General features: G+C 60.0%; 1 protein-coding gene across 1 annotated transcript in view; it reads right to left on the bottom strand.

Moving 5' to 3' along the window:
- ZBTB16 (zinc finger and BTB domain containing 16) overlaps positions 1-10773 on the bottom strand; it is a 54044-nt gene extending 43271 nt beyond the window's left edge. Inside the window, 3 exon segments of the mRNA XM_068418182.1 lie at positions 9023-9557; positions 9560-10356; positions 10679-10773. Of these exon segments, the coding sequence (XP_068274283.1) occupies positions 9023-9557; positions 9560-10286 (1262 nt within the window). The 5' untranslated portion in view covers positions 10287-10356; positions 10679-10773.
- Positions 10774-26806: the final 16033 nt, after the last annotated feature.

Genomic DNA, 26806 nt, shown 5'->3' with positions numbered 1-26806 from the left:
GCTGGAGGGAAGTGGGGCTTCTGCTAGTTTCATGGCACGCCACTGGCTCCCGTGCAAGGCGACCCACGTGCAAGGCTCCCGGTGAGAGGAGCCTCCCCCCAGCACCCTGCATGGCGAGAGCAGTGCTGCCCAAGAGGCCCTGCACGCTACCAACGCCTCCGGCCACCGCTCTCGTTCGCAGAAGCGCCCTCCCTCCCTCCCACCCGCTCTGGGCGCTCGGGATATTTTCTACGAACAGGGGGGAAGGAAGAGAGAGCAGAGGAAATCACCGCGTTACTGGTAAAAATAGCAGAACAGCCAAGCAGGGAGGCGCAGAGGGTTTCGGTTCCGAGCGCCGCGCCGTTTCGCAGAAAGGGGCCCCGGGGCGCCCCGACCACCCCGTGTCACCGTGCGCTGGGCGCCGGCGATGCCCGTGCCCCGCGGCTGCCCACAGCACGGTGCGAGGGGGACGGCGTGCCGGTGCCGTGCCGGAGGGGGCCCGGTGAGGCGCGGGCGTTGCACAATGCCGGCGCCTTATCTCTCCCACGCCGAGGCAGTTTGTGTGTGCTGCGCAGCACGCTGCGACCGCAGCCCGTGCCCGGCCGCAGATAAGGGATCCGCCGCCCGCCCCAGCTCGCACGACTCGTGAGCCGTTTGCCGGGTCCCTCTGCACTGAGCAGCCCCTCGGTGCGTCCCCTCGCTGGTTTCCCCCCTCAGGTAGCCCTTTTCCGGACCAACACAAGCATCTTGGCTCCAGACCCGTGGTACCCCCAAGCAGCTGGGATGGCCGAGCTCGCGGCCGTCCCCAAGCCAGTCCCAGCAGACCCTCGAGGCGCTGACAGACCAGCCAAGGACACACAGTAAAATCTGGAAAGCGATGAGCTGTGCACGCTTCCAAGAAGACGGCTGGGTTTTGGTTGGATTTTTTTAACGTGCAGCCTGTGCTGCGGTTAAATCGCATTTCTTGGAGTCGCAGCCTTCGCGGGTTTAGTCTGCGCACGCCGAGATTAGTACAACCTGTCCCTGAGCACCATAACAAAAAACACGTAGTAAGCGCTTTGCCTGTATTTATGTCAGCGCCGGTTTCAAGCGGGATGAATCACGCTTCCTCCTTAGCACTCCTTTCTAATATGATTTACTATAAATAATGCGCGGAGAAAAGAACGAGGGAAGGTGACAAAGGGCAAAGCGGAGCCCGGCGCCGTCCCCACACGCGGTGGCAGGACAGGAAAGCGCTTTCAGTGGCGGCGATGGAGCCGCAGCAGCGCGTGGGCCGTAGCTGCTGTGCTACCGCGTGCCTGGATGCGAATCTGCACGAAAACTAACGGACAGGCAAGAGCTGGGTAGTGGTTTTATATATATGGATCCATCGTGCCTTTCAACAAGTCCCTAGGAATGAATTAAAAGCCAACACAGGTCCTCACCAATTGAAACCCCATTTTCAGCCTTTGCCAGGGGCCGGCTCTGCCAGCCAAGGGCCACAATACCGGGGGCCAGGCGGGCATTTGGGCGGGCACACACCTTTCTGCAGGAAAACCTACTCGGACCTCGTGGTGTTGCAGTTATTTCACCCGAAAACCAGAGCCCAGCGCTCTCCCAGCACCGGTGCCAGCAGGGACCCTGTGCCCACCCGCCCAGGGCCCTGCCTCCTGCGGGGTATCTCTGCTCTTTCCGACCTCACGAGCACGCGGGCGATGGGAACGGTTCTGGTGTTTGGGGTTACGGGGTTTTTTTAGTTTCTCTTTGTTTTTCCGCTTGGTCGATGTCTGTCTTCTTTATAGGTCACCAAGGTGAAAACAGGCGTCCTCCTCCCTGCCATGGGTCGCCTCTGCAGACAGCCAGAGGGATATTTTTTTGAGAGGGGCCCTCTCTGCAGCGTGCAAGGCCAGTACCACGGCACCACCCGCGTGGCATCCTCGGCTCGGCCTCCGGCGTGCAGCAAGCCAGCCGCTCCTCGTGCAGCACTAAACGGAGCACGGGGTTATCAGCCCGGCTGATACACGCAGATAAACAGCCCATCTCCTGCGCTGACACCGGCGACAGCGCAGGGCGTTTAACGCCGATTTACGGCGTGGCTCCACACGCCTCGCAGCGCCCGTGCCTACGTGGAGAGGCTTTTCCTCAATAGCATCTCACCGGCTCGTTGGCTCAACAACGTGCCAATAAAACAGCAACGAGAGGACGAAGGCCCATGGAAAACTGAACCAGCACAGCGGGGTGTGTATCCAACCACAATCTACTTAAAATCATTAAGAACACTACAGCGAAAACGATGCGGGCGGCCCTGGCGCCCGGCCTGCGCCACACAGGCTCCTGCTACCCAAACGTCACGGCCATGCTCCTTTCCTCAGCTGCAGCAGGACCGAGCGGGTGATGCTCCTGTCAGACAGAGGAACCCACGTTTATTTGCAAAGCACGTGGCCCAGCAGCGCTTACTGCTCTCCCAAAGGCGCCTGCTGCTCCCTACGCCAGCTGCAGAACTTACCCAAGACACCGCGAGGGCAAACCGATGCTCAGAGCCGGCACCGAGCGTTTTGGGCACGCTGCACCCTGGATGAACGTTATCCAGAACAACTACACACGCGGTGTTCCTGGATGCCCCACAGCAGGTCTTTGCAACCCGGGAATAAGAGATGTCACAGCTACACCCAGAGCTCACACGCCCACACTAAAAGGCACCTAACCGCACGCAGAACCGCCCGCCTGGGTCGCGTTCATTCACAAGGATCCACAAACCTTCCTCTGTTGCTCATTACACGAATCTCTTCCACGGCAATTTCCCTACGTGCCGCCCTCCTCGGTGGTACCCGTCACACAACCTGCCACGTGCAGCCTATGAGCGAAGCAGCGTTTCGCTGGCGCCCGCGGGCACAGGGCTCCCACCGCCCATTGCTGCCGAGCGGGATGCGGGCGCCCGAGCACCCCGCCAGCGCCCGCCCGCGATGGCGAAGGAGGGGGCGATGCCCAGCGAGGAGCTGAGTGAAGCACCGAGCTCCCTAAGCCTGGGCCGCGGGAAGGAAAGCCTTGCACACCGAGTGACACAAGCCAGGGCTGCCGGGCGAGGGGGAATGAATGGAACAGGCTAATTTACACAGGAAGTGAGCACTTACCAGACCCTTCATCCCAACACACAAAACCCTCTGCCATATCTGGAAGCAATTACACCCAGTTAACATGATCTGCCTGCCACTAAAATTAACTGCAAACAGAAATATTTTTCACTTTTGCAACAGGAGATGCCATGGCCCCGTGTTTGGCTGCCGGGAAATATTTAGTAATTACTCATTTAAAGCCTCTCTTGAAGCTGTCAAGGAGCGGGGGGGGGCGGGGGGGAAGTAAAAGAAAAACCTTGCTAATTGCGAGCAAAAAGGAAAATGCAGATTGTTTTACTCTACCCAAGGAAAACAGATTTACGCACCGGTGTAAGTAAAGAGCCAACGTCGCGTAGAAGCGGGGAAGGATGCAGGGATGCTCCGTCATGAACTTCCCGGGCACCATTCCCACGCATCATGGGGAAAAGATATAAAAAAGAGTCGCTAGTGTCACCCCTGCAATGGCACAGGCTCTCCGAGGGTCCCTCTGCGCAGCCAGGAAATACATTTTCAACAACATCACCCTGCAAGTTACAACGAGAACTGAAAAGGCTCCGCAAAGCTGCTCCAACTGCTGCGAGCGGCATCGAGTGAGCGTGCTCTGGGGCAGGAGCCACCCAAGTGTCCTCAATCAGGCGGGTTTTATGCAGCAGGGTCCCAGCCCGCAGCGGACGGGGATCAGCTGGCACAGACCCACCCGCCCGGCCCCTGGGAAACACCTGGGGAAGGTGGGCGCAGCCCTGGCAGAGGGCACGCAGCATCCCCATCGCCCCCCTGGAAGCCCCTCAGCAGCAGGGAAGACACAAAAGTTACTACCGGGCAAGGGGAAAAAGAGATCAAATGCAAAGAAAAAAATTAGAAATTGGTGTTTTCTGTTGGGAATCTCCGAGTTTTGCTTTCAAACGCAAGGAAAATCAGGCAGAATAATCGCCGGAATACCACGGCAGCCGAAGGGGGCTTATCCCCCTCCGCGCCAGGAGCCGGGTATGGAAACGGTTAAGTCCCCCACCGAATAAATCAAAAGTTCAAGGCTGCAACATACCACGCCGTATCCCCCCTCTGCCCATGACAAGAACCAGAGAGCCCCCGAAATCCCAAGCATCCTGAGCGGGGTCTCGGCCGGCGCTCACAGGTTACACGCTCGGGGTCAGCGCCGCGGACCTTAGCTGCAACATTCATTTCCTGAGCGGGGCACGTCCCCCTGCCCATAAAGCTAATAAGAGCTTCCTCGCCCGGCCGCCCCGCGCTGCCGGAGCCACGGCAGCAGCCAGGCGGCCGCAACGCTGGTTTCCATTAGCCCCTTATGATGCCAGGTGCTGCTAATAAGGCCCATCAGCAAGAAACCAGAGCTGCCAAGTCGTCTTCGGACTCTGGAAGTAATCACGGGCAGAGTTCGGGGGGCTGCTGCCTTGTTTTTCGCTTCCCTCCCTCCTCCTTTTCTATTTTACCTCCTTTTTTTCAAGTTTTGATTGCCGCAGAACATAAATTGCTGAATGCTTAAAATAAAATAAAAAACAACTACTGTACCAGGCTACCAAAATTAACACTAATAACATCTCACAAAGCACTTGGGATCCGATTTATCACGTTTATTGCTTTAATGGTACACTGCATCTGTTTCTCACTGTGACACGTTGAGTGGTGCCAACGCGCCTAATGGCATCAGTGCTACGACGCTCCGCTAAGCCAGGCGGGGACGGACGGAGGCGAGGCCGGTAAAGAGAGAGCAAACCCCGAGTATCTCCCTATGCGGCTACGTAGAGTTTGCTACGGCGTTAACGGTACAGCTCCGTGCAGACAGCAGACCCACGGCTGGGGGATCGCCGGGCGTTGTAACCGGGACCTGGATCCCCATGGGAAGCTGCGGCTTCGCCGAGCAGGAGCTTTTGGACCGGTGGGAACACCGGTGCCTGGTCCCGCACGCCCGACCGGTGCGAGCACTGGTGCCTGGTCCCGCACGCCAGCGCTGCTGGGAGCAGCCAGGTCGACCTGCCGCTCCTCTGCGCTTCACAAGGGGGAAAAGAAGGCAAAACTCCGCAGTTTGGGGCATGGTGGCCGGTCAGCAGCCAAGGTGGAAGAGCAAGTCTCCTTATCCCTACCCTTAACACACTCCACTGGAGCACTTGTCTTTCAGGTGACCGCTCAGCCATGAAACCTCAACATGCAAAACTCAGGCATGAAAATGTGATCGGAGGCTGTCCCCAAGGTGTGTCCCCCATACGAGAGGGGGGACGGGCACCTTCCAGCCAAGACTGCTCCGAGGGGAGCACCCACCCACCGCCTGACGCCGCCATCGCCGCGAAGCGCTTTCGTTTTCCAGCCGAGCATCTCCATCTTGCGCAGACACACGTGGCAAAGGCTGCCAGCGAGCTGCACCGCTACGGCGGGCCAGTTCCCAGGCAGCACCGGGCTTTGGATGCTTGGCCGTGCCGCTAACGAACTGCGTTGAACCGCATCCCCACCCACAGCCTTCCCTGGTGCTATCGACGCTAAAAAAAAATCAAACCACGCCGTTTACCAAGTGTATTTAACTTCCCAATGAAAAATTACTCTGGGCTCCGTCAGCAGCTCGGCACGGCACTCGCGTCGCAGCTCGGGAGGTTTTTCTTCATACAACCCCAAAAAGGGCCGCTGAACTATGGCTTTTTTGTCCGCAATTAGAACCGACGATCGATACTAACATTAGATTAAGTTTGAACTTTGCTGAACCGAGAAGGAAATCTTTTATAAAAAAAATTAAAGAGTCGCCAACTCAATACACACTCAATTAGTCAAAACCTTAAGCTCGGTAAAGAAGGAAAAAAATGGATCGCGCAGCAGCCGGCGGGTTCGGGGAACCCGAAAACCCCGATCAGTCAGCGCCAAGGCTTGCAGCCACACGGCCACCAAAGGTCACAGCTCGGCACTCCCGCCTCGCCTGTGCTGTGCCACAGCAGAGACAGTGCGGCCAGGAGGCCGCGGGTGCCGGTGGAGCCGCGCTCCCGCACGGGGTGGGGAGGACTCTCCCTCGGGCACCCTCCATCTCCACCACCCGGGGCGAGCGGCCCCCCGGCACGTGTCGCAGCCCAGGCAAAAGCCAGCCCTGTGCGCCACTCGCCTTCCTCCTGCCTGCATTTCCCACGCTAATGAAGACAGGAACAACACTCAGAAGGCTCCAGACTACAAACATATATATTTATGCTTATAGAGCGTGTGTGTGTCAACAAACAGACCCGCCATATGTACACACTCGCTTGTGCAACGTCAACAGCCACGGTGCGCGTCGGCTCCCGGCGCTCCCTGCAGAGAGCTCTGTCACCTGCTGGGGCTCGGCACGGGAAAGCCATCGTGCCAGGCACGCTGTGGTGCTGCCCGTGCCGGAGCTGGCCCTACCTGGCAGCTGCCCCCGGCCCCCCGCTCACCGCACCGGGGAACGATCCTGCTCGGGGCACCGCCACGCTCACCTCGGGGTGGGAAAGCGAAGCCACAGCAGCAAACGCGCGGCAGAACCAGGTCAGCGAAAGCCGCCGTTGACGAGCAGCACCGCGGTGCCCTGGCACATCCTGCCCCCGTCACCAGCCATCTTGGGGACGTGGTGCCAGGACCCTGGCGTGGGGCGCAGGTCCCCCCAGACCCCCTCTCCACCAGGCACCGGAGCAGAGAGGAGCCTGTAGCCGGCACGGTGCAGCTGCCACCACCACCAGAATTGCTCCAGCAGAGTTACAGACCCCAACCTAGCGTAGATGCTGTTTAACAGCTCCATAAATACAATAGGACCCCACAAATCCTCCCCAAATGGTGATTTTCACCACATATTAGAAAGCAAACACCATAAAAAAGCCACATGAGACCATGCCTACACACAAACCGCCTTGGATTGACACTTTGGGGGGGGAGGTTAGCTCATCTGACTGTTGCCCAATGCCTTTCGACATGGACGGTCTTACAGACGAGTTTAAAGATGGCTCAAAGGATTTGTCTCGCCCTGCAAAGTTTGCCAGCGCCAGGTAATCTGTCTGAAAGCAAGAACAGGCAAAGGGAGCTCGGCGCTGGCGTGAGCAATCGCCTCGGAGGCTTCGCTCGCAGGGGCCGGCGCTCAGCCCCGCGCGTCAGCCAGACCCAGGCGCGAGCCCATCGGGGCAGGGCGCGCACCCGGCCTCCCGATAAGGATCGTGAATAATTGAGAAATAAGCTACGGCCGCAGCTGTGGTTGTCAAAACAAGGCAGTGCCGGGAAGGCACCGTGACACCCAGGCTGCTGCACTGGCCAGGCTGGGCCACGCTCCCTCGCCTCCCGCCCGGGTGCACGGGAAGGATCTGACCCCACAGCCCACCCTGCCTCGGGGCAGGTCCCCGGGCAGCCCCGGCACTGCCCTCTCCTGCAGCCACATCGGTCGCTGCTCTTGGGCTCGGAGGGGGAAAGGGAGAAGCTGGAGACCGTGGCAGAAAGGCACGTTAAAATTCTCTCTGAGCCTTCACTGCAGCTCTCCTCCGGTGACGTTCGGGCTGCATCACCGCGCGGCCGGGGATGAGCCGCGCCGAGGCAGCTTCGGGCACGCTAACCGACACGAGCCCCAGCCCTCCCGCTCGTGAGACGGGGGGGACAAAGCAGACAGCAGCCGTGCACCCACACAGAGCCGGGGGACCCCTCCAGGGCTGCTCTCGGCCGGGTCCGTGCGGCAGCTCCGCGTCACCGGCCAGACCGAGAGGCGATGCCGCGAGCGCTCGTGGACCCGCGCGGGGCTGAGCTCCCCGGACGGGCTGAACGTGCGGGGAGCTGCTGCGTGGGCACCCGACGCGGCTCCGGAGCCCCCGCAGGCTGCAAGCGTGCCGGCAGCACCGGCTCCCCCGCGAGAGGCACCCGTCGGCACAGCCGCCGTCCCTGGAGCACGTTATGTGCATCACGACTAATTAACCTGTTGATTCCTTACAATTCTGACGCGGTGCGCAGCCCGGGGAGGCTGCGAGCAGCTCTGGCACCGCGCCGGTGCCGCCTTCCCCCAGCCAGGACGCTGCCGTCCTGCCGTGGGGCTGCAGCCGCGCCGGGGCTGTGCGGCGCTCACCGAAGCACGCCCAGCACCGAGGGGTTTCACCGGCGGGGATGATTTAGGAGCGGTAATTAACGTAACTCTGTTACCCAGCCAAATCGGGGACCAAGCTCTGGTCCCTGCTCCCGCGATCGGGAGACGGTAAATGGGGGAGCACCAAACTCACATGCCGGTAACAACCACCGCGCTCCCAGCCCACAGCAGCCCCCCACGGCACAGGGCTCGGCGCGAGCACAAAGATACCCCCCGCCCCGAGCACAGAGCCCCGGAATCGCACCCCTGGCAGCTGGAGGTTTAACCCTGCCCTGCGGCTCTGCAGCAGCACGACCCCCTGCTCGCCCCCCCGTCACCCAGCCTGCCCTACGTCCTACTTCGTGCAAAGTGCAAATATTTCATAAACCGGGAAGCCGAGCGGCATAAAACCACCGGGCTGGCACGGCGCCGCACGCAGCGGTCCCAAATGTCACCGCTGCGGCCGGGCGTGGGGATCCCACAGGTCTCGCCCACCCTCGCCCCACACGGCCGCGCTGGGGGGGTCAGCTCTCGGCAGAGGGTGGGTGAGGGCTGCCTGGCCCCACGGCATCCCTGTACGCACAGATCCCTAAACTGAAAGGGCAGCAACCACCAGCCGTTCGGCAGATGCCAGCCAGGGAAACCAGGGGGTTTGTGCTAGCAGGAAACACCGACGGCCCGAGCCCTGTCTGGGCTGTCCTCCCCGGCCGGCGCTCGCTGCAAGGAACCTTCTGGCGTGGCTGCCAGGCCTGGAAAGTTGCAGCAGCCGTCCCCCCCGAGCACAGCGCGCCGCAGCCCGGTTTTGGGGTACACGGCGGGAACTCTGCACCAGCACGCACGACAGCCAGCCAAAACCCGAAATCCTCCGGCGAGATCCCGGCGCAGAACGCGGCGGCGCGGCTCCGGCACTCACCTGTGCTGCTCGAGGGTCTCGTTGTCCGGCAGCTCTGCCCCGCACACGCTGCACTGCTCGCCCAGGGCTCTGCTCTCCGTCTTCATGCCGGCCGCCAGCTCCCCCAGCTTGCTGAACAGCTCCCGCTGGATGAAGCCCTGGGGCAGCAGCCCCCCGTAGGCGCTGAAGTCCATGGAGACGGCCAGGGCCGGCTGCACGTGCAGGGCGGACGCCACGGAGGGCGGCACGCCGAGCACGGGCTCAGTCTTGTGGTTCGGCAGCAGGGAGTAGATGCCCAGGGGCTTCTCGCCCTGGGCGGTGGCGGCGGACGGCTCCGGCCCCAGCAGCAGCCCCTGGCCGGGCTCGGGCGGCGGCTCGGCGCCCTCCTCACGGCTGTAGTGCAGTTCACGGGCGCTGGTGATGACGCTGCCGCGGGTCGGGGTGCCGGGCCCTTCCTTGCCCTTCTCATCGGGCTTCTCCCCGCCGGAGGCGCCGGGCTCGGCCGTCCGGGGGCTGTCGCGGCTGGAGGCATCATCCACCTGCATCGCTTCGGTTTCACCTCGGCGAGGCCGGGGGGGCGGCGGGCGGCGGGGCGCGAGTCCTCGGGGGCACCGGGCGGCAGGGCGCCCTGCAGCAGCGACTGCCCGATGGTCATCAAGCTGTCCACCGCCGCCTTGGTGGGGCTCATGGCAGAGAGGGGGCCGAAGGAAGCGGAGGCGGAGGGGCTCTGCTCCGCCCCGGCCGCCGGCAGGCTCTGGCTGGCCGCGCTGGCGTAGCCGCTCTCCTCGCCGGTGGGCTTGGAGATGAAGAGGCCCTTGATGTACCTCGACTTCCTCTCCTCCTCTTCCTCGGCGGCGGCGGTGCCTCCGTCGGCCATGGCGACCTCGGCGTCGTTGTCCTCGGAGGCCTGGATGGTCTCCAGGATCTTGAGGCACTGCTCCTCCAGGTACTCGATTTCCAGGATCTCGGCGGCGTAGAGCAGGTCGTCCAAGTCTTCGACCTTGGCTTGCAGCGTGGCGGTGTACGCGTACTCCAGGATCTGCTGGAAGGTCTTTGGCGAGAGGAAGTCCAGGGTGTAATGCTGGCTGTTGCGGTGGAAGAGGATCTCGAACATCTTGCTGGTGCACGCCAGCACCGTGCGGTGCGCGTGGAACTCCTGGCTGTCCACCATGATGACCACGTCGCACAGCGTCCCCGCCAGGCGCATCTGGTTGGCTTTGTGCAGCAGCCCGGTGGGGTGGCAGGGGTTCTGCAGCTGGATCGTGCCCATCTTAGTCACGTCCATGGCGCTCCCCAGGCTGGCTCATCAGGGTGCCGCGCCGTCGCTCAAATCTGGGACCAGCTTTGTGTGCCGGCTATCTGCGAAAACAAAAGGCGGAGGGGGAGAGGAGCGGGGAGAGGAGCGGGGCGAGGGGAGGGAAGGGGGGAAAGGGGGAAAAGAGGAGGGAGGAGAGGGGAGGAGAGGGGGGTTAGCCCGGTGCCGAAAAGTTTCTGCGCGGGGCTCGGCGGAGCCGCGTCCCGCCGCCGCCCGGGGAAGGGGCCGCGGCGCAGCGCAGCGCATCCCCCCCCGCTCCGCCGCCGCGCCCCGTCCCGCCCGCGGGGCTCCGCCGCGCCGCGCGGCCCCCTCAGGTGCGCGGGGGGGGGCCCCGGGGCCGCCCGCCCCCCGCCCGCACTCACGGCGGCCGGCGGCTGCTCCGGCAGTTCGCACTGCCCGCTCTCATCGCCGCCGCCGCCGCTCGCCGCGCCGCGCAGCAAATCACGGCGGCGCCGGCCCCCGGGCCGCCCCGCGCCGCGTCGGGCCGCCCCCGCCCGCCCCCCGCCGCCCCGCCGGCCTGCGTGCGGGCGCCCCCCCCCCGGCCCCGCCCCGCGCGCCCCGGCCCCGCCGCGGCACCTTGCGGGGCGGCGCGGAGCGGGGCCGGGGCGGCGGCTGGACAGCGCTGCCAGCAACAAACATGGAGGAGCCGCGGCGGCACGGCTGCCCCCCCGGCCCCGCCGCTGCCCCCCCGGCCCCGCCGCTGCCCCCCCGGCCCCGCCGCTGCCCCCCCGGCCCCGCCGCTGCCCCCCCGGCCCCGCCGCTGCCCCCCGCGCGAAACAAAAGCGACCCCGGTGTGGGTATGGGGGGGTGACCGCTCCCCGTGCACGAAACCCCCCCCCTCCGCGACCTCCGGGCTCCGCACGCCCGGCCCCGGGGCTGCCCGCACTAAGGGGGGGGCGGGTGCCAAGATTTAGGGGGTAGAAGCCCCCCCCAAAGCCACGTTTTGGGTTTGGTGATGGATTTTGGGTGGGAGCCGTTGCGGGCGCGACACCGAGCGCACGTCGCCCTGATAAAGCTTGTTTGGCCCAGATTGGGCACGTACCCCGCGTTGGCACTGCCCACACGTAGGGACGCAGCGGGTCCCTGCGCCCAGGATGGGCGATGGAGGTCTGCCGGCAAACACCGGCGACGGCAGCCGCAGAGAGGGAGCAAAACAACCAGGGAAGGGAAAACGCCGGGATCGTAACACCGACAACAACAGAGAAAGGCAGCGGTAGAGCCGCTGTGAGCCACCCCACGCCGAGGGAGCTGCTCCCCAGGCAGAGCACCCTTCACCGGGGTCACACACGCACGCCGGCACCTCGGCGCGTTGAAAGACCCGTGCCATCTCCAGGGGACGGCAGGGTAGCAGCCCCGCAGCCCTCTCCCTCCCCGGCCCTCCCCGTGGCACACCGCAGCCGGCGCAGGGCCCGGCGTCGTCAGCTAAAACAACAAATACGGACGGTATTAGTACAAAGATACCCTTGGGGTAAAGCAGCGCAAATGTAATCTAAGGAGAACGTTATGGGGAAGTGTGTTTATAATTATAATGGGATTTAATGTACTTTGGGACCAGATGATAGCAGTCATTTAACGAGAACAGCCTCATAACAGAGGCCTCGCAATGAACGGCGGCGCTGCTCGGGTTATTAGACGCGTATGATAAGGCAGCGCTCGCGGTACTATACTTAAAGGTAAGGCATCAGCTACCCCTATTTTTTCGGGGGTTATAACTCTGCTGTTGTAATTGGCAGAGCGCGAGGACACGGAGCGCAGGCAGGCAGCGTGCCTGCGGGATGGGTTTTTTAATTGCCTAAAACTGCTCGAGTGCCTCCCCCTCCCCGACGCTTCAATCCGAACGGCGGAAAGAGGGGAAATAGCGAGACAGTGCGGTTTCAGGCGTTTGTTTACCCTCCTCTAACTTTTAAAAGGCTTGATTTCAGGACTGAAATCTTGCAGACGGTTAGGGGTATGTTTTTAGTGGAGCTCGCATGAAATTAAGCTGCGTGAGTCCCATTAGCAATAATGGAAATCCCACGGCTAAACTCCCAGGCAGCATCCTGAAAATTAACCCCCCCGTCCTTCCCCTCAACTGGTGCGTTGCGCTTTTTGTTGCTCCTCTATTACATGTAGTAAAAGCCACCGAGTTGTTTAAGAGACGGACTTCCCGCAGCTGCCCTTCCCCAAAGGCACCCGCTGGCCTGTCGACCCGAGCAGGGCAGCCCTGCGCGCCCCGAGCCCTCCTGGATTCACAGCGTGCCGCACTGGTGCTACGGGCAGAGCGTGCTGCAAGCGCTGCAGACCCCCGGAGGCCTTTCTGCCAGCCCCTCTGCCCAGCCCACGCCAGCTCTGCCCGTACCCGAGCCCTCTTTCCTCCCAAACTCCTCCAGTGCCCCCGCAGCCGTGCGCACATGGAGCTGGGCGATCCCTGGCTGGCAAGAGGACAGAGCGATCGTAACACGCATCAAACGGGAAAAAGCTAGAGCCTCTCGTCCACAACCTCACGCACCAGCTCCCTTTCCCCCAGCAATGCCCCCCACACGCTGAGCAGGGGAAACACTAAAGAAATGCAAACTCCCCTCTGCAGAGCCTCGGCCAAGGCACCCGTGAGCTCGCTTACGCCGGGTGCCTCGATCCGGAAAGGAAAGGACTGATCTGGACGTGTACACGAGCTAAAGAGAAGAAGCAAAAGTAACCACTTGCCTTAGTGCCCCGGAGAAGGGAAGAAAACCCCTCTCCCGGGTCCACGCGTCAGACCCGCGGGCATGCCGGGAGCCTGGCAGCCTTGGGGCAGGAGGTACCCGGCAGAGCAGGAGCAGCTCCAGCAGCCCTGCGAGCTGGGGGCACTGACAGGGCCCCCCAGCACCTGCAGCCCCCCCGGAGATGCCAAAATGAAGCTTGGGAAGCCACCACCGTGGCCTTCGGGGTCGTTTGCCCGTGCCCCGGCCCAGGAGTTAATCACCCGTCACTCCCCCCCGGTACCTTCCATTTCCCTCCCATCTCTCCCCATCAGTTTCCAATTTATTTACTTTTCTGATCTTAATCCCCACCTTGTAGTGTAACGTGTTTATTAGAAAGGAACCAGCACGTTAAATGAAGCCAAGCTGGGCTCTTGTGTTAAATAGCAGTCACGCCCAAGTGCCTCTCCATGTGCCATTACTCCAAGTGATTGAGGCAATTTCTTCCTCCGCCACGAGTTTCAGTTGTAAATCTCTCAACCAGATACGGGGGCAATGATGTGCTGCCTGGTGCGATTATTATTAACCTCCAGCATCAAACTCCTGAGACGTCCGTGGTTTCTCGGGAAGGTCTTCCCGGCCAAGGAGCAGGTGAAGCACGGGCACCCTTCCCGGGAAGCCCAGGGATGCCTTCAGACCCACCTCCAGCCCCCAGCCCTGCATTTATTTTGGACAAGGAGACACGACCGCTCCCCTCCCCGACGCCAATAGCACGGTGAGCATCAGCAGGGCCACAGAAAGAAGGGCTCCACGAAGCACGGAGAAGGCAAGTCACTGGCCAGTAAGTATTTCGAGGGACGAGGGCAGCTTCAGGCTGCTCCTCCAGGACCCAGCCAGGCACGCAGAGAGGAAGAGGAGAACACGACGGAAAAGTCTCCAAAACTACACTGAGAAGGGACATTCCTTGTTCAGGAGGCCGAGCCCACAACAAAACATTGCAGGAGACAACTTCAGCGAGAAGCTCCCCCAGCATCATCTGTCCTGCGCGAGGGGAGGAGGCGTCCCCCCAGCTGGCTCCTCTCCCTCGGCCCAGCGATGTCACACTCATCGTCCCCCACCTCCCGCCCCACAGAGGGATGCAACGAAACACCCCACCACTCCTCCAGCTTGCTAGACCCCAGATTTGGTGGCCCCCACCCAGCTCTGCCCCCCGGACCTCTTCTCCCCGCTGCTTCGGAGAAGCGGCTGGTGCACGTGGGAGCTGCACGCAGGGCAAGGGGAGAGGAACTTTCCCACGTTGCCCCTCGGACCTTTCCCTAGGGATAGTTCTGATTTGGTGTATTTGGGGAGTTTTCCAGTCTTGCTGGTGCGGAGCTGAGTTACGAAACGCTGCAACAAGGACTTTGTGCAAGATAAGATCTGTTTTAACTTAAATCAAAACCCCACGACTTCTTAAACCTGATTTTTGGTATCGCTCCAGACTCGGAGAGAAGTTTACACCACCCAAGCTCTCGCGTGCGCGCCCACTAGAGCAGGGTTTCGTCAGGCACGGTAGCTTCGCTCGGAGGCGGGGTACGACGCGGTGCTCTACTTTCGCATGCAGCAAGCTGACAGCTTATGAAAAGATGATTAAATGTGTTAGCCTTTATTTAAAAAAAAAAAAAAACCTAAATGCACAAAGCTGTTGGTAAGGGGGAGGGAGGGAAGCCGCGGCGGCCCTGGAAGGCTGCTCAGCGCGCGGCCACGGCGCGTTAAGCTTCCTGTGAAACCCACTGATGAGCACCAGGGCCCGTCCGCGCCGCGCAGACACCGGACCCGGGCGCATTGTGGCGGCACGGGGGAGCGGAGGAGCCGGGAACAGGCCCTTTATTGTGCCCCCCGCACAAAGGGAACCTGAGAGTGGCTCCGGGGACGCAGCTGGTTTGGGGGCCGCGGGGTGCGAGCAGCACGGCGCTGGTCTGCGCGTCAGCCACGTCGCGATCGACGCCGGAGCTCTGCTGCTGTCGCGGGAAGGGCACACACGCACTGTCGAATAACTCCGACGGGGCCGGCTAGGCCTGAGCGGAGCGTCACGGGGCGAGCACGCTGCAGACACCCTTGTCCGCCCTTCCCCATGCGCCTGCCTGTTCCCTCCACCCCACCCACCCTGGCTCGGCGGGGGACACGGTCCGGCCAGCGCTCGAGCGTGCGAACAAGGCACGGCAACAGCGATGGGGCTGGCTTGTCACCCGCCCCGTGACCCACGTGGCCCAGCGTGTCACCGGGCACATCTGCGTGGCTCCTCCGGGCGGAACGGGGCTGCTGCACATGCATCTGTGTGCGACCAGCTCCCCGGCCTCAAAAACCCACCCTGCGCTCCGGGGTTTTCTTTGAAGCCAGGCTCCTTTAAGGGATACTGCATCCGAGCAACAAACGGGGGGCACTAAAATCCTCACGGCGCGACATTTCTGCTTGTAAGCAGCGCTCTGAGTCACAGCTCTGCCCATCCCAGCCGTACGCTCACGCCGCGGCGGGGAGGACCGAGTCGATGCCGTTACATCACGAGTGGCCGAGGGACGGGCTGCCACGCACGCACCATGGCTGGAAGGAGACCGGTGCCATCGTCGTCTCCCTCCATTCCTCCCCTTCACCCAGGTTACAGCGGCTGCAGCCCCTAAGACAATGAGGCTAATTAGCGACCCGGAGCCTGCCAAGGCTGGAGGAGAGCGGAGCGGTGACTCAGGAGGGTGGCAGCCGGGCCAGCCTTCCCGCATTCCTCCCCTAAATCCCCCACACAAAAGGGAATTGAGCCACAGTGACTCAGCGAAGGAGCACAAACTTTACAGCCGGGCTTTGAACAGCCGTGTTTATGTATCCCCCCCCAGCAACACGCTGCCGGGTTAGTAATTAAATAAAAATGTCTCCCTCTAGCAGGCTATGACCTAATCACTTGTACAGTACCTATTTTTAGCGTTACCCTTTGTACGTATTCGAGAGCGCTCGAGCCAGAGGCAGCAGCTTTTCAAGTCCTAATAAGCGGGAGGGGGGTGTCTTTGTTCAATTTACTGTGTAATTATTTTTCCTCTTTTCCCCTTCTCTTAACCTAAAATATTTGACATCCTGCACGGGACAAGAGGAGAGATGTGCCAAGGCTTTAAATGTCAGCCCTGACTGCACGGTGCTGAGGCGGCTGCACACGTGGTTGGTAAAGTTCACCCCAGAAAAAAAACCCGCTTTTAAACAGAGCAGAATCGACGCTGAGGCCTCTGCAAAGCGGTGCTGGGGGCTCGCTCTGCCCGCCGAGATGGGGGATGCTCTGACAAGGTTCGCTCCCCAGTTTCAGCCTGCTTTTCTCCTCCATCTCCCTAACCCCCCTTTGCTTTTTGGTTCTCCTCACAATTAGTGCTGGGAAAGACGATGGTTTCCAGACATGATTAATGCTGGCTGGTCCCCCCAGGAGCGGGGTGCAGGACCGCACCTCCACCCAGGAGCCCCCTCTGAGGGGGACACTCCTTCTCCAGAAGGATCATTCCCAAGTTCAGACACTAATGAGAATTTCAGGCAAGTTAAATACCCATCACATGCTTTTCTGAGCAGGAGATTACCATATGATTATCATATTGCTTAAACCTCTTCCTGCCTTTCAGCAGGACAGTTTTCAAGAGCCCCTGAACAACTTCGGAGCTTAAACACCTGCAAGTCACTGAGGACCACAAGTGGCATCGGCCATCCTGCTGAAAGCAGCCGGCTGTCGTGCCCTGGTGATGCTCGAGCCAAACCCCAATCACCGAGCAAACACCTGTACCCCAAATTTTATCTTTCCTCCCCAGCAAGGGCAAAGCTCCGCATCCCATTTCCACTTGCCCAAGTCCTCTGTCCCCATTTCCAAAGGGAGCTGGAGATATATAGATATACACATGTGGCTGTGTGTGTGTGCACAGAAAAGCATTACCCGTTTTGCCAGTGCAAACAGAAGCCCACGCTTGTGGAAGCCTTTTCCCCCCTTCCTTTCTCTTAACATACCTGTGCACTAAATATTCACCCCAAATGCCTCCACAGCTGGGGAAACTTCTGCCAAAAGGGGCTCCTCCTCCTTCCCTTTCTCACACCAGGAAAAAAACATCTAGTGGCTGAATCACACATCGTACAGATCTTGTTTCTAAAGTGTTTCTCAGATGATGTAGCTGCATAATGAAGGTATTTTAGTCCCCGATTAAATTCCTGTTCATCTCTTCCATCATTCCTGACACCCCTCTAAACTGTACAACTCCAGAACGTACGAGAGAGTCAGAATAAAGCCCGAGGCCAAACGTTTCAGTCTAGGTTCAAGGTTAGATATTAACTGATTTTATTTTCTTAATAATTGCCAGAAGATACAATAAACCCCCGGTATCTTATCTGGTCACAGATTCCTGCGTGACTGAAGCCTCAGATAACATTCGTGCATCAAGGCAGCTCGCAAACCGCCCCGTTCAGGGGAGATCTCCGTGAATCCCTCACGAAGGTCGGGAGGAATCGGCGCGTCCCAGCTCAGTCACACCGCATGTATCCATCGCCACGGATCCCGCGGGGCCCGGCTGTGTGGGGGGGTCTGCACAGTGCCTGGGTGGCAGGCGGCTCCCAAGGGGCTACGGTGCCCTTGGCCAGCGCTGGAGGGAGCTTGGCAGGGTCCACCTCAGGCTGTGCCACGTTCCCTGCCGGAACAGCTCGATCGGCCTCCCAGGAATGACAGTAAACACTCTGCAAAGCCCTGCCTGGATAAGGGCGATCTGCCCAGGGCCGGCGTCCACACGTGCTGCTGCCCCCCGGGTCCCCCCCGCTCCTCTCGAGGTACAAAGTCCCTCGTGAAGCCCAGCCCGCTGCTTCTCACCGGCGTGCCTCCCTCCACCGCTTCTGCTGCCGCAGGGATTCATCCTCAGCCGGGGAAGTACCAATTCCACCACAAACGGGCCAGAATTTCATTTCTCTCTGCTGTTCAAAAAAAAGTTCTCTACTCAAAATGAGTTCTGCGTTAAGCACTCGGTGTCTGAGCATTTGTATCGCTGGTCTCCCTACAGAAATGGCCACGGCATCACCAGATCCTGTGGGTCCGCGGTGCTGGGTGGGCAGGGAGGAAAGGAAAAGGGCTTGGGGGGGCTCCAGCCCCACAGGCTTTTCAAGGGGCACATTTTGGAAACATCCCTTCAAGGCATCTGAAGGGGAAAAGAGTAAATCACAGCTCTCACGAGAAAAGTAATTATCTCCAAGGAGTGCAAAATGGAATATGGAAAAAAAAATTGAAAAGCCTAAAAGCAGGGTCAGTTTCTTGCCCTTTCCCCTGCCATGGGGAGGCAACGCTCTCCCTGCCCTCAGCCCCCCACGCGGGCTGCAGCGCTGCGGACCTCGAGTGCTCCCCGTGCCCAGCTCTGTGGCCCCACTCTTCCTCCCATTGAGCACTTCCATTCCCAGGAGCTGGCTCCGCACACCATCGGCTGCAAGGAAAGCCGGAGCTCACGGCCTCCCCGAAAAAATGCCTTTATTTCAGACGCTAAGTGGTGCTGCGTTAAGTGGCAGGTGAAATACTTCAGCGGCGTTGCTCAAGGGTTCAGCTGAGGTGACGAGAAATAATCCTCGCCGGCTTTAAAGCCCGAGTCGTGCAGTAACGCCACTCCTCGTGCGCCGACGGCGGTTTTGAAGTGGTCATCGCCATGGCAATTACCCGAGAGCATCCTGCCCTACATCCTGGGCAGGGGGGCACCGTGTCCCACAGCCCGGCAGCAGCCACGGGGCTGCCTCGACCCCGGCGACCGTCCGCAGGGGAATTATGGAGCTGACGCTGAGCTGCTGCGGTTAAAGACAGCTCACAGGACCCCAGCCACTGCATCTTGGCTCACGCAGAGTTGTTTCCTTGTTGGTTTTGTATCTCTGTCGGCTTCTGACCAGGCTGCAATGGCAAACGATGTGACACCCGTCTCCAGCCCGCTGGGCTTGGTGCGCTTGCAGCCCAGCTGCTCGCTCGGGGCATCCCTTCCCTCTCAGTGAGCCGGGGCAAGGCTGGGCCCGCGGGGAGAGCGGGACGCTGCTCCTGGGGCTCGCGCCGAGCGGGACGCGCTGCCTCCCCATCCCCTGCCAGCGAATCCTGGCAAGGAGAAAGCTGAGGCCAGGGATCGGCGGGGAGCAGGCTAGGAGGGAAACCACCTCGCTTGGGCAGAGTGAGCATGGTCCAGGAACCTCGGCAGTGGCACTTGTGCCGCACACCCACGCTTTTTGACCAAGCTCTGGAAATTTGGAGGCCGTCATGGGACACTGCAATAGGATCAGAAAGTCTGGTTTAATCTGCGCTTTCATTACTACTCTGATTTAAATGGCACGTTGTCAGAATCACCTTTTGGCCACGTTTACTCTCAGGGATCCGGTCACAGAGCAGGAACGGAAAAATGCATTTGCCTTATGTGTTGGCCCCACTGTGACCAAGACAATCCGAGTCTCTACAACCTGAAGTGCCGCCCCTGTCTCTCATAATCCTAATCCTGCCGAAAACAGGAACCCAGTGCAAGCCTATGCTGCGTAACGCTCGCAGCTGGGGCTGCGTGCAGGTCGCGGTCTCCTCCAAAGACCACTAACCAAGTGCCCAACTAAGATTACTCTCTTTTCAGAGTCAGAACACCTACATTTGTATTCCATCATCAGGCTCCCGATTGCCTCCTTCCACTGGCACACCTTCACCCCTTATGGGTCCTCCCACGGTGCAGAAATCAAAGCCACGTACACGCGCCGGCACCCGGAGCACCTCGCTTCTGCAGGGGTGACGTTTGGAGGTTGATAAAGGACAGCGTGTGGTCACTAATCCCATCCCCGAGAGCCGCAGACACCGGAACGCTGGCGCCGTCCAAAAACCCAAAGCCAGGAGCTACAAGACACCGCACGCTGCCCGAGGTGGGTCCGTGTCCGCCGCGCTCCCAGCAGGGTCCGTGCTCAGAGGGAGGAAGGAGCGGCGATGAGCGAGAGCCCTGCCTGCTGCAGATATTGACAGAACCATTACGGGCATGTATAAAACTCCCATTTGCGTGATGCGAGCGTGATATTCTTTGAATACTTCTGTCTCGAGGAATTCTTTATTTTGCCATAGAAGAAAAATGTTTTCATATTCTCTCCTGCCGTTCAGACCTGCAACCCAGCGAGCCCTTTTGCCCTTGAGAGCCATAACATTATTTGTTAACATTTTTATGATGCCAAATGGTCTGTGCTAGAACGGGCGCCATTCTTTAGCTGGGAAACCATATGGCATGCCGAGTAATAAATAAGGTATTGTGATAGTTAATGAACCTAATTGCTAGCAAAGGCTTTAATACAGAGAATGTGCTGCTGAGAATTTAGCACCACATTAGAGATGCAGCAGAGCTCCTCTGACTTCTGAGGCTTAATTTAAGTTCTATATTGCAAACTCCAGAAAATAATTCCAAACCCTCCTGCTGGAAAAGCAACCTGCTGGTAGACTGTGATTATACTGAATTACTAAAATCGCAATCAATTTTATACACTCAGTTAACCCTTGCCAGGGAACTTGCCTCCCCACGCTTCGAGGGGAAGCCACCTCGCAGAGGTGCCGGGGCCGAGCGAGCGGGAGCACCGCGGTCCTCATCCTCACCACGACCCGTCCTCTCCCTGGCATCTCCCTCTCCGCCTACCAGCCGAGCCGGCCGTGGGCAAAGCGGGGAATGAAAGCCACGATTATGAACGGTCACCGCTATTGCGCTCCGTGACCAACCTATTAACTGCTGTCCTCGTGTCACAGCAACCAGACGTGGCAGAAGGCGCAGACGCTGCTGCTGCCTCACGGCACCCGGGCTCCTGGCACGCGCTTGCACAGAAACTTAGAAATAAAGTTAAACTCCACCACAATATTCCCCGTTGGGCTGATGTACAGCACGCACAGGGAGACGAGGATGTGCTGGTTTCAGAACCTGCAGTTCTCCCCACCGCACACCCAGACCCGCTGTCCCGCGCAGAAGGGATGCCCCCCACCCCGGGCGACAGCGTGCCCCCACCTCCTCCAAGGACTGCTCCTGAACGCCCACCAGCACGGAAACCAGGGCTCAGGCTCTGCACATCCCCCCTCCAATCACCTGCCCTTAGGTATAAAAAGCTGCCCCCGGGATGGCAAGCCCCTGCTCGGGATGAAGCCTTCCACCGAGCCGGCTGCACAGGGAGACCTGACCGGCCCTTGGAGAAGAGCAGCGCTGCTCTTTCAGTCCCTCCAGAGGGGGGAAAAAGGAGGTTATTGGTTTCTTCCCTGCTCTGATTGCACTCGGCGTCCTGCAGTCACGTCCTCCTGCTGATAGCAGGCGACTCGGCCCTGCGAGGCAGCGACATCCCGGCTCGAAGCACCAGGGAGACCAGAAGGTTCCCGGCGTGGCTGCCCTTCCCCGTCCCTCTGCACCAGCCTGCAGCCCTGTCCTCGGCCACCCACAGACCCCTCCTGCCCCGGGCGAGCGCCACAGCCTCGGTGCGTGCCCCGGTGACGCGGGGTGTCGAGGTAGGAGGTGGCCGGGGCCAGCACCCGAAAGCAGCATCAAAGGGGGAAAGCGCCGAGATAAAGAGCTGCGCAGGGCGGATTTAATACTGTACATAAATACACTTTACAATCTGGGGAAGGCTGGGTGCTAAGAGGAAACCATTGGAATATTTTATCGTGATGCAGATCGAGTGAAAAGACTGTGAATAAATAAAAGGGAAGATAATTATTTGATGGAGTTCTCTTAGGATATGCCACAGCGGGGAATACTTACAGAGAATACATATTACTAGAGAGACACAGCTATTCAAGCATCAAACTAACCTATAAATTGTCAGAGGAGAAAATTGGAGGAGAGGAATGGATGGGGTTTGGGCACCGCTCTCATCAGCAACGCCGGGCTGCGCTTTCCACCTTCCCTGTCGCAATTCCCCCTGCCCGAGGAGTCACAGCCCCTGAAAAAGCGAAGGCTGCCTCCAATAAATGTCTCTCAGAAATTACGGCCGAGCCACTACAGTACGGAGATGGCGGCATTTATCTCCCCGCCATCTGCGCGGGCTCGCTGGGCCGGGGAGCAGCAGCCTGCTCCCGGGAAGCCTCCTCTCTCCTGCGCTTCTGCAGGGTGAGAAGGTTCATCAGCGGCTCCCAAAGTGCCTCGTTAATGATGCCCCTCCCCATCCCTCCAGGTACTGTGCTCCCCCCTCTAACCGTAGACTCAGACTGGCTTTCACCTCGTCCCGTGCGTCCCTGTTTCGGAGGGGAGCCCCCTCATGGGAAGGGGTTTCAGCACTGGGACCAGGCAGGTCCATCCCCTGCAGCGCACTGCTCAGCATCTCCCTCCAGCCCACACTCAGCTGCAAGTCCCAAGCTCTCTGCAACAGGCACATCTCTCGACCACCCTTCTCACCCGCTCCCAAGCCAAGGGTCTCCGAGGAAGCGCTCTGCACGCACGGAGCCGCGCACGCTCGGCAGCATGGCTCGCCGTGATCTTCCCCGTTACAGGGAGCGCGGCAGCGATTTCCCTGAGGTCAGAGTGCTTCCTAGAGGCAGAGCTGGAGAGAGCCCAGCGCTCCCTGCCTCCCCCGGCACAGCCCTGACCAACCACCGCTCCCCTCCAAGCCAGTTACAGGTTCACATCTCCACTTAATAATTATATATTAATCCGAGTGACTTCACTCGCCAATACTCTTAATGGCCAGCTGTAGGTAACCCCCAAAACCTGACTCGTGCAATGCAAAAATCAGAGCAGCTGCAACACTTATTCCACATTAACGTAGGTGGGATGCAAGCAGATGATGGGAGGGGGCCAAAACTGACCTCCCTCCCTCCCTGCCAGCGTCTCCTCCCGCCTCCCGCCGGGCACAAAGGCCGGGGACCAGCTCTGTGCGGGTGCAAACGGCCTTACACCATCTCCTGACGGGGTCGAGCTCATGGGCTCCGAGCATCTCCCCTCCCTCTGGGAGCGAAGGAAACCGTCGGTTCCTTGATGGGGAAGATGCAGGAGCCGGCCCGTGTTGCAGATAGGCAATTTCACGCAATTAGCAGAGACGCTCGTTATTTTAGGCGAGACTCGGCACCGTTTCCAAGACCCCGAGGAAGAGCAAAGCCAGCGCCGCGTGCAGGATACCTTTAAGGCTGGCTCAGACAATAAAATCAAAGGCAGTCTGCTGATGACAGCCCTCCCTCCCTCCCTCCGCCTGCCAGAAGGGAATTGCTCCGTCACCTGCACCCAGAAGAGGACTTTGTCCCCGTTCCCGTCATTAATTTATTCCCTGTGAATTAGTGGGGCCCCGGAGATCCACACAGCCCACCTGTTCCCACCGCCCCGCGCCCGGCGCTGACATTTGGAGGCTCGGCGGCAGGTACCGGCACCGGCAAATGGTCCCATAAACCATCCGCTAACGCGGCGCCTGCCAGCGCGGCCGCCCCGGTGCCTGCCGCCGCCGGGGACACCGGGGTGCTGCTGCCACCAGACTTGCACGGCCGAGGCATTTGTAAATAAGCCTTATTTTTTGCTCATGATAACGCAATAGCGGGGATGCTCCAAGGCGCCACGTAAGGTGCCCCAATCTCGGTGCTTTCGGTACCCGGCGCTGCCGACCTGCAGACATCTCCCCACCCAGTCCCATCCTCTCGGCACAGGTCACCCCCACACGAGCATTACTGCATTTATCCCACATGCACAACGCGACTTTAATTGCTGCCATTCTGGACTCCAAACAAATGGGCCCTAAGTGCATTTGTGCGAAACCAGACGTATTTTGTTAAAAGGGGACGGGAGGAGGGCGATTTTTAAAACCGCTATCACCGTAATGCGATGAAATTACCATGCAGCACGCGGGGGTCTGAAAGCTGCAATTAATATCCCACACCTTTCTGAATCCTTTGTGCCATGACAGTCCTGGAAAAACAGCGGCTGGCCTGGCTCTGCCAGCAGGGACCGGCCCCCTGCTCCTCCCCTTGGCTCCCCCGCCAACGCATCTCACCCCCTTGCAGGGATGCAGGCAGAGCCGTGATGAACGGCAGCGCAGCGTGCCCCCCTCTGCACGCCAGCTCCGGCCTCGCTCGCTAAGGGCAGGCGGCACGCCGAGCGTGCCCCCGCTCCCCTGCCTGCCCCGAGCCCGTGTCAGCCACGTCCAGGGCTGCCAAGCACAGCACATCCCCACGAGAGAAACAGGCAGGAGGGCCAAGGAGAGCCGCTCTCGGTGTGCCCATCGGAACACCAGCTGTGGGGTGGCATCGGACCCCTGTGCGTCCGCATCAGACCTGTACAGAGACCCAGCCAACCCTGCTGCGCCCAAACCCTCTGGAGCCGCCTTCACATCTCCCAGGGACACAGGGGTTTGCTGGCCAGGGCACAGTTAACCCAGCTGAGCCACCCGCTGCCACCACGGCCCTTCAGCAGAGCTCTGCGCCCTTGGGCGAAGGCAAGACTGAGGTTTGAGCTGAATCACGCCGTGATTCCCAGGCAAAGTCCTGTTAACAGCTCAGAGGCACTGCGGCTCTTAGTCAAGTACTGTACAGATGAAAGCCTTATTTATGAGTAAGATATATCTGCAGAGGGAGCAATAAACTGCAGAGCAAGTATGAAGGTTTGCAGCAAACGCTGTAAAGTTTTACGCCCCCGAAAACTAGGAATAAAAGATACACCCATTTAAAACAAAGCGGAGGGAAAGGGTTTCCACAGGACTGTAAAACACCCTTGTAATAGTTCACTGCTAGTTGCTTGTTGCAGCACAGAGAAATTTAAACCAGAAAAAGAACTGTTTAAACCTCCATCGAAGAGCAGGGGAAAAGAAAGGAAAAAAGAGAGGAAAAAAAAGAGAGGAGCGCAGGGGAACGTGACCCTTTTGTTCGGGATCCTCTGCACCACGCGGAGGAAGAGGCAGCTTTTGTTCCCAGCACTGCCCAGCCCCGGCTGCTCCCCACCACGGGGCGAGACCTGGGGCAAGATCCCAGCAGCGAGCCCACTTATTAATTAGGTATAATTTAACTAAGACCATAACGATGCACACACAACAAAGTCAGCCGAGCATTTGCACTTGCTGCTGCCCCGGGAGAGGGAGGGAAAGGCACGGCTGCACGAGGATATGCCCCCAACCCGACGGGAAACTCGAAGTGCAATACTTTTGACCAAGTAAAATACAGGAAAAAAACCTCAAATGTTTTCCACAAGAAGCAAAACAACCAACCACCACGGCTCCGACCAAACGCCTCTGAGGAATCTCCCTATTCCTGCCCTCCTGCTGCACAGACCCCCCCAGGAGCCTGCACCTGGGCAAGGCTAACGATGCTTACGAGAGAAAGCTGGGGAGGCTGCAAACAGCCCCCGAGGAGCTGTTGCATTGCAGAAAACAAGTGCATTTTATCCTTTAAAAGCACAATTGTCTCCCCTTTTTCCAAATAACCACTGTTTGCACCAAAAGAACAGCTGCTGCCTTCTGCAAAAAGTACCTGAGGCCAGAAATGTTTGCTTCCCGGGTGCTCCCCTTGCACACACTCCTGCAAACACGAAGAGGGGAGCAGCTAGAGCTCAGCCCAGCAACAAGCACATAAACCCCAGAAAAGGTGCTTCTGTTCCCCCCTCGAAGCGCACGTCCCTCCCCGACGCACCCCACCTCGGCGGTGTGCTACACGACGGCGCCCGGGCGTCTCGCTTACCTCTGTGCCGGGGACGAGGACAGCGCAGGAGGGCTGGGGTCCCGGGGTGGGCTGGAGCCGGCCGGGGGGCTCTGGGGCTGCCGAGCCCAGGACCAGCCCTGGGGCTGCTGGGGCTTAGACCCAGGCTGAGCCTGGAGCTGCTGGGGCTTAGACCCAGGCCGAGCCTGGGGCTGATGCCACACTCAGGGCACAAGCCAGCTGCCTTCAAACCAGCTCCCGGGCACCAGCAGAAGCCGTGCTCGCAGGAGACACCACACAGAGCCCCGAGCACGAGCACCACGAGGTGCCACAGGTGCCAAGACCCCTCCCACCCCCCCCTGCCCTTTATAACTTCCCCAGTGCTGCGAGCCCAGGTGGTGGGACGAGGCCAAGGTGCTGCTCCTTAGGCTGATGGGCACAGCCGTGTCCCATCAGGGAGGGTCCCCCCCGCCCCTCCCAGCAGCTCTCTGCAGGGACTGCTTTTTCCCTGTTATTTTTCCTCCCTGGAGCGGCAGATTTTGTGCATTATCCAGGGAGGCGCGCGGAGCAACGCGCTCCGCAGTGTAAATATCGAAATGCTGTTTATATCAATCAGAGAAGCACTTAGGTAGAGATGACAATGGAGCCCGCAGAGCCCTAATCACACTCTTTGATTGAACTAAAAGTATGGGGGGAAAATGGAAATCAGACGTCTGGAGCCGCGATTTCAATAGAGAGGGAACGCCGGAGCGGCAGAGCCGTTGGGGCTGCTCCCGGCGCGGGGAGATGCAGGGGCAGGCTCAGCATCCCGTGCCCAGGCGCTCTGGGTGCTCACAGGTTATGGTTTCACCCCAAATCATGTCACTGAATGGGCCAAACCAGGCTCTGCGGGCTGCAACGCCAGCGCTAACGGCACCAGGAGCGAGCCGAAGCCCCCGAGCTGCAGCGGGCTGCGCTGCTTTTATGTACCTCAGCCCCGTACCTTGAATAATCAGCTCAGACCCTGGCAAGGGCACACGGGTTCGGGCTTGGCTCCAGGGCTCAGGCTGCTCCCCGAGCCCCGCTGCCAGCGTGGGGCTGCTCAGCACAGAGCTGACCCCAGCAGGGCCGTGGGTGGTTGCTCTGGTTTATCATGGGGCACCCCATCGGGAGGCAGGCGAGGGGTATGCATGCCACCACTCCTTTCACTCCCTTCCCCCTGTGTCCCCTGCAGAAGGCAGCCCCCTCTCCTCCTCCTGCCA

The sequence above is a fragment of the Nyctibius grandis genome, chromosome 25, assembly GCF_013368605.1.
Source record: "Nyctibius grandis isolate bNycGra1 chromosome 25, bNycGra1.pri, whole genome shotgun sequence".
Taxonomy (NCBI): domain Eukaryota; kingdom Metazoa; phylum Chordata; class Aves; order Nyctibiiformes; family Nyctibiidae; genus Nyctibius; species Nyctibius grandis.
This window is presented reverse-complemented; position numbering and strand designations above follow the sequence as displayed.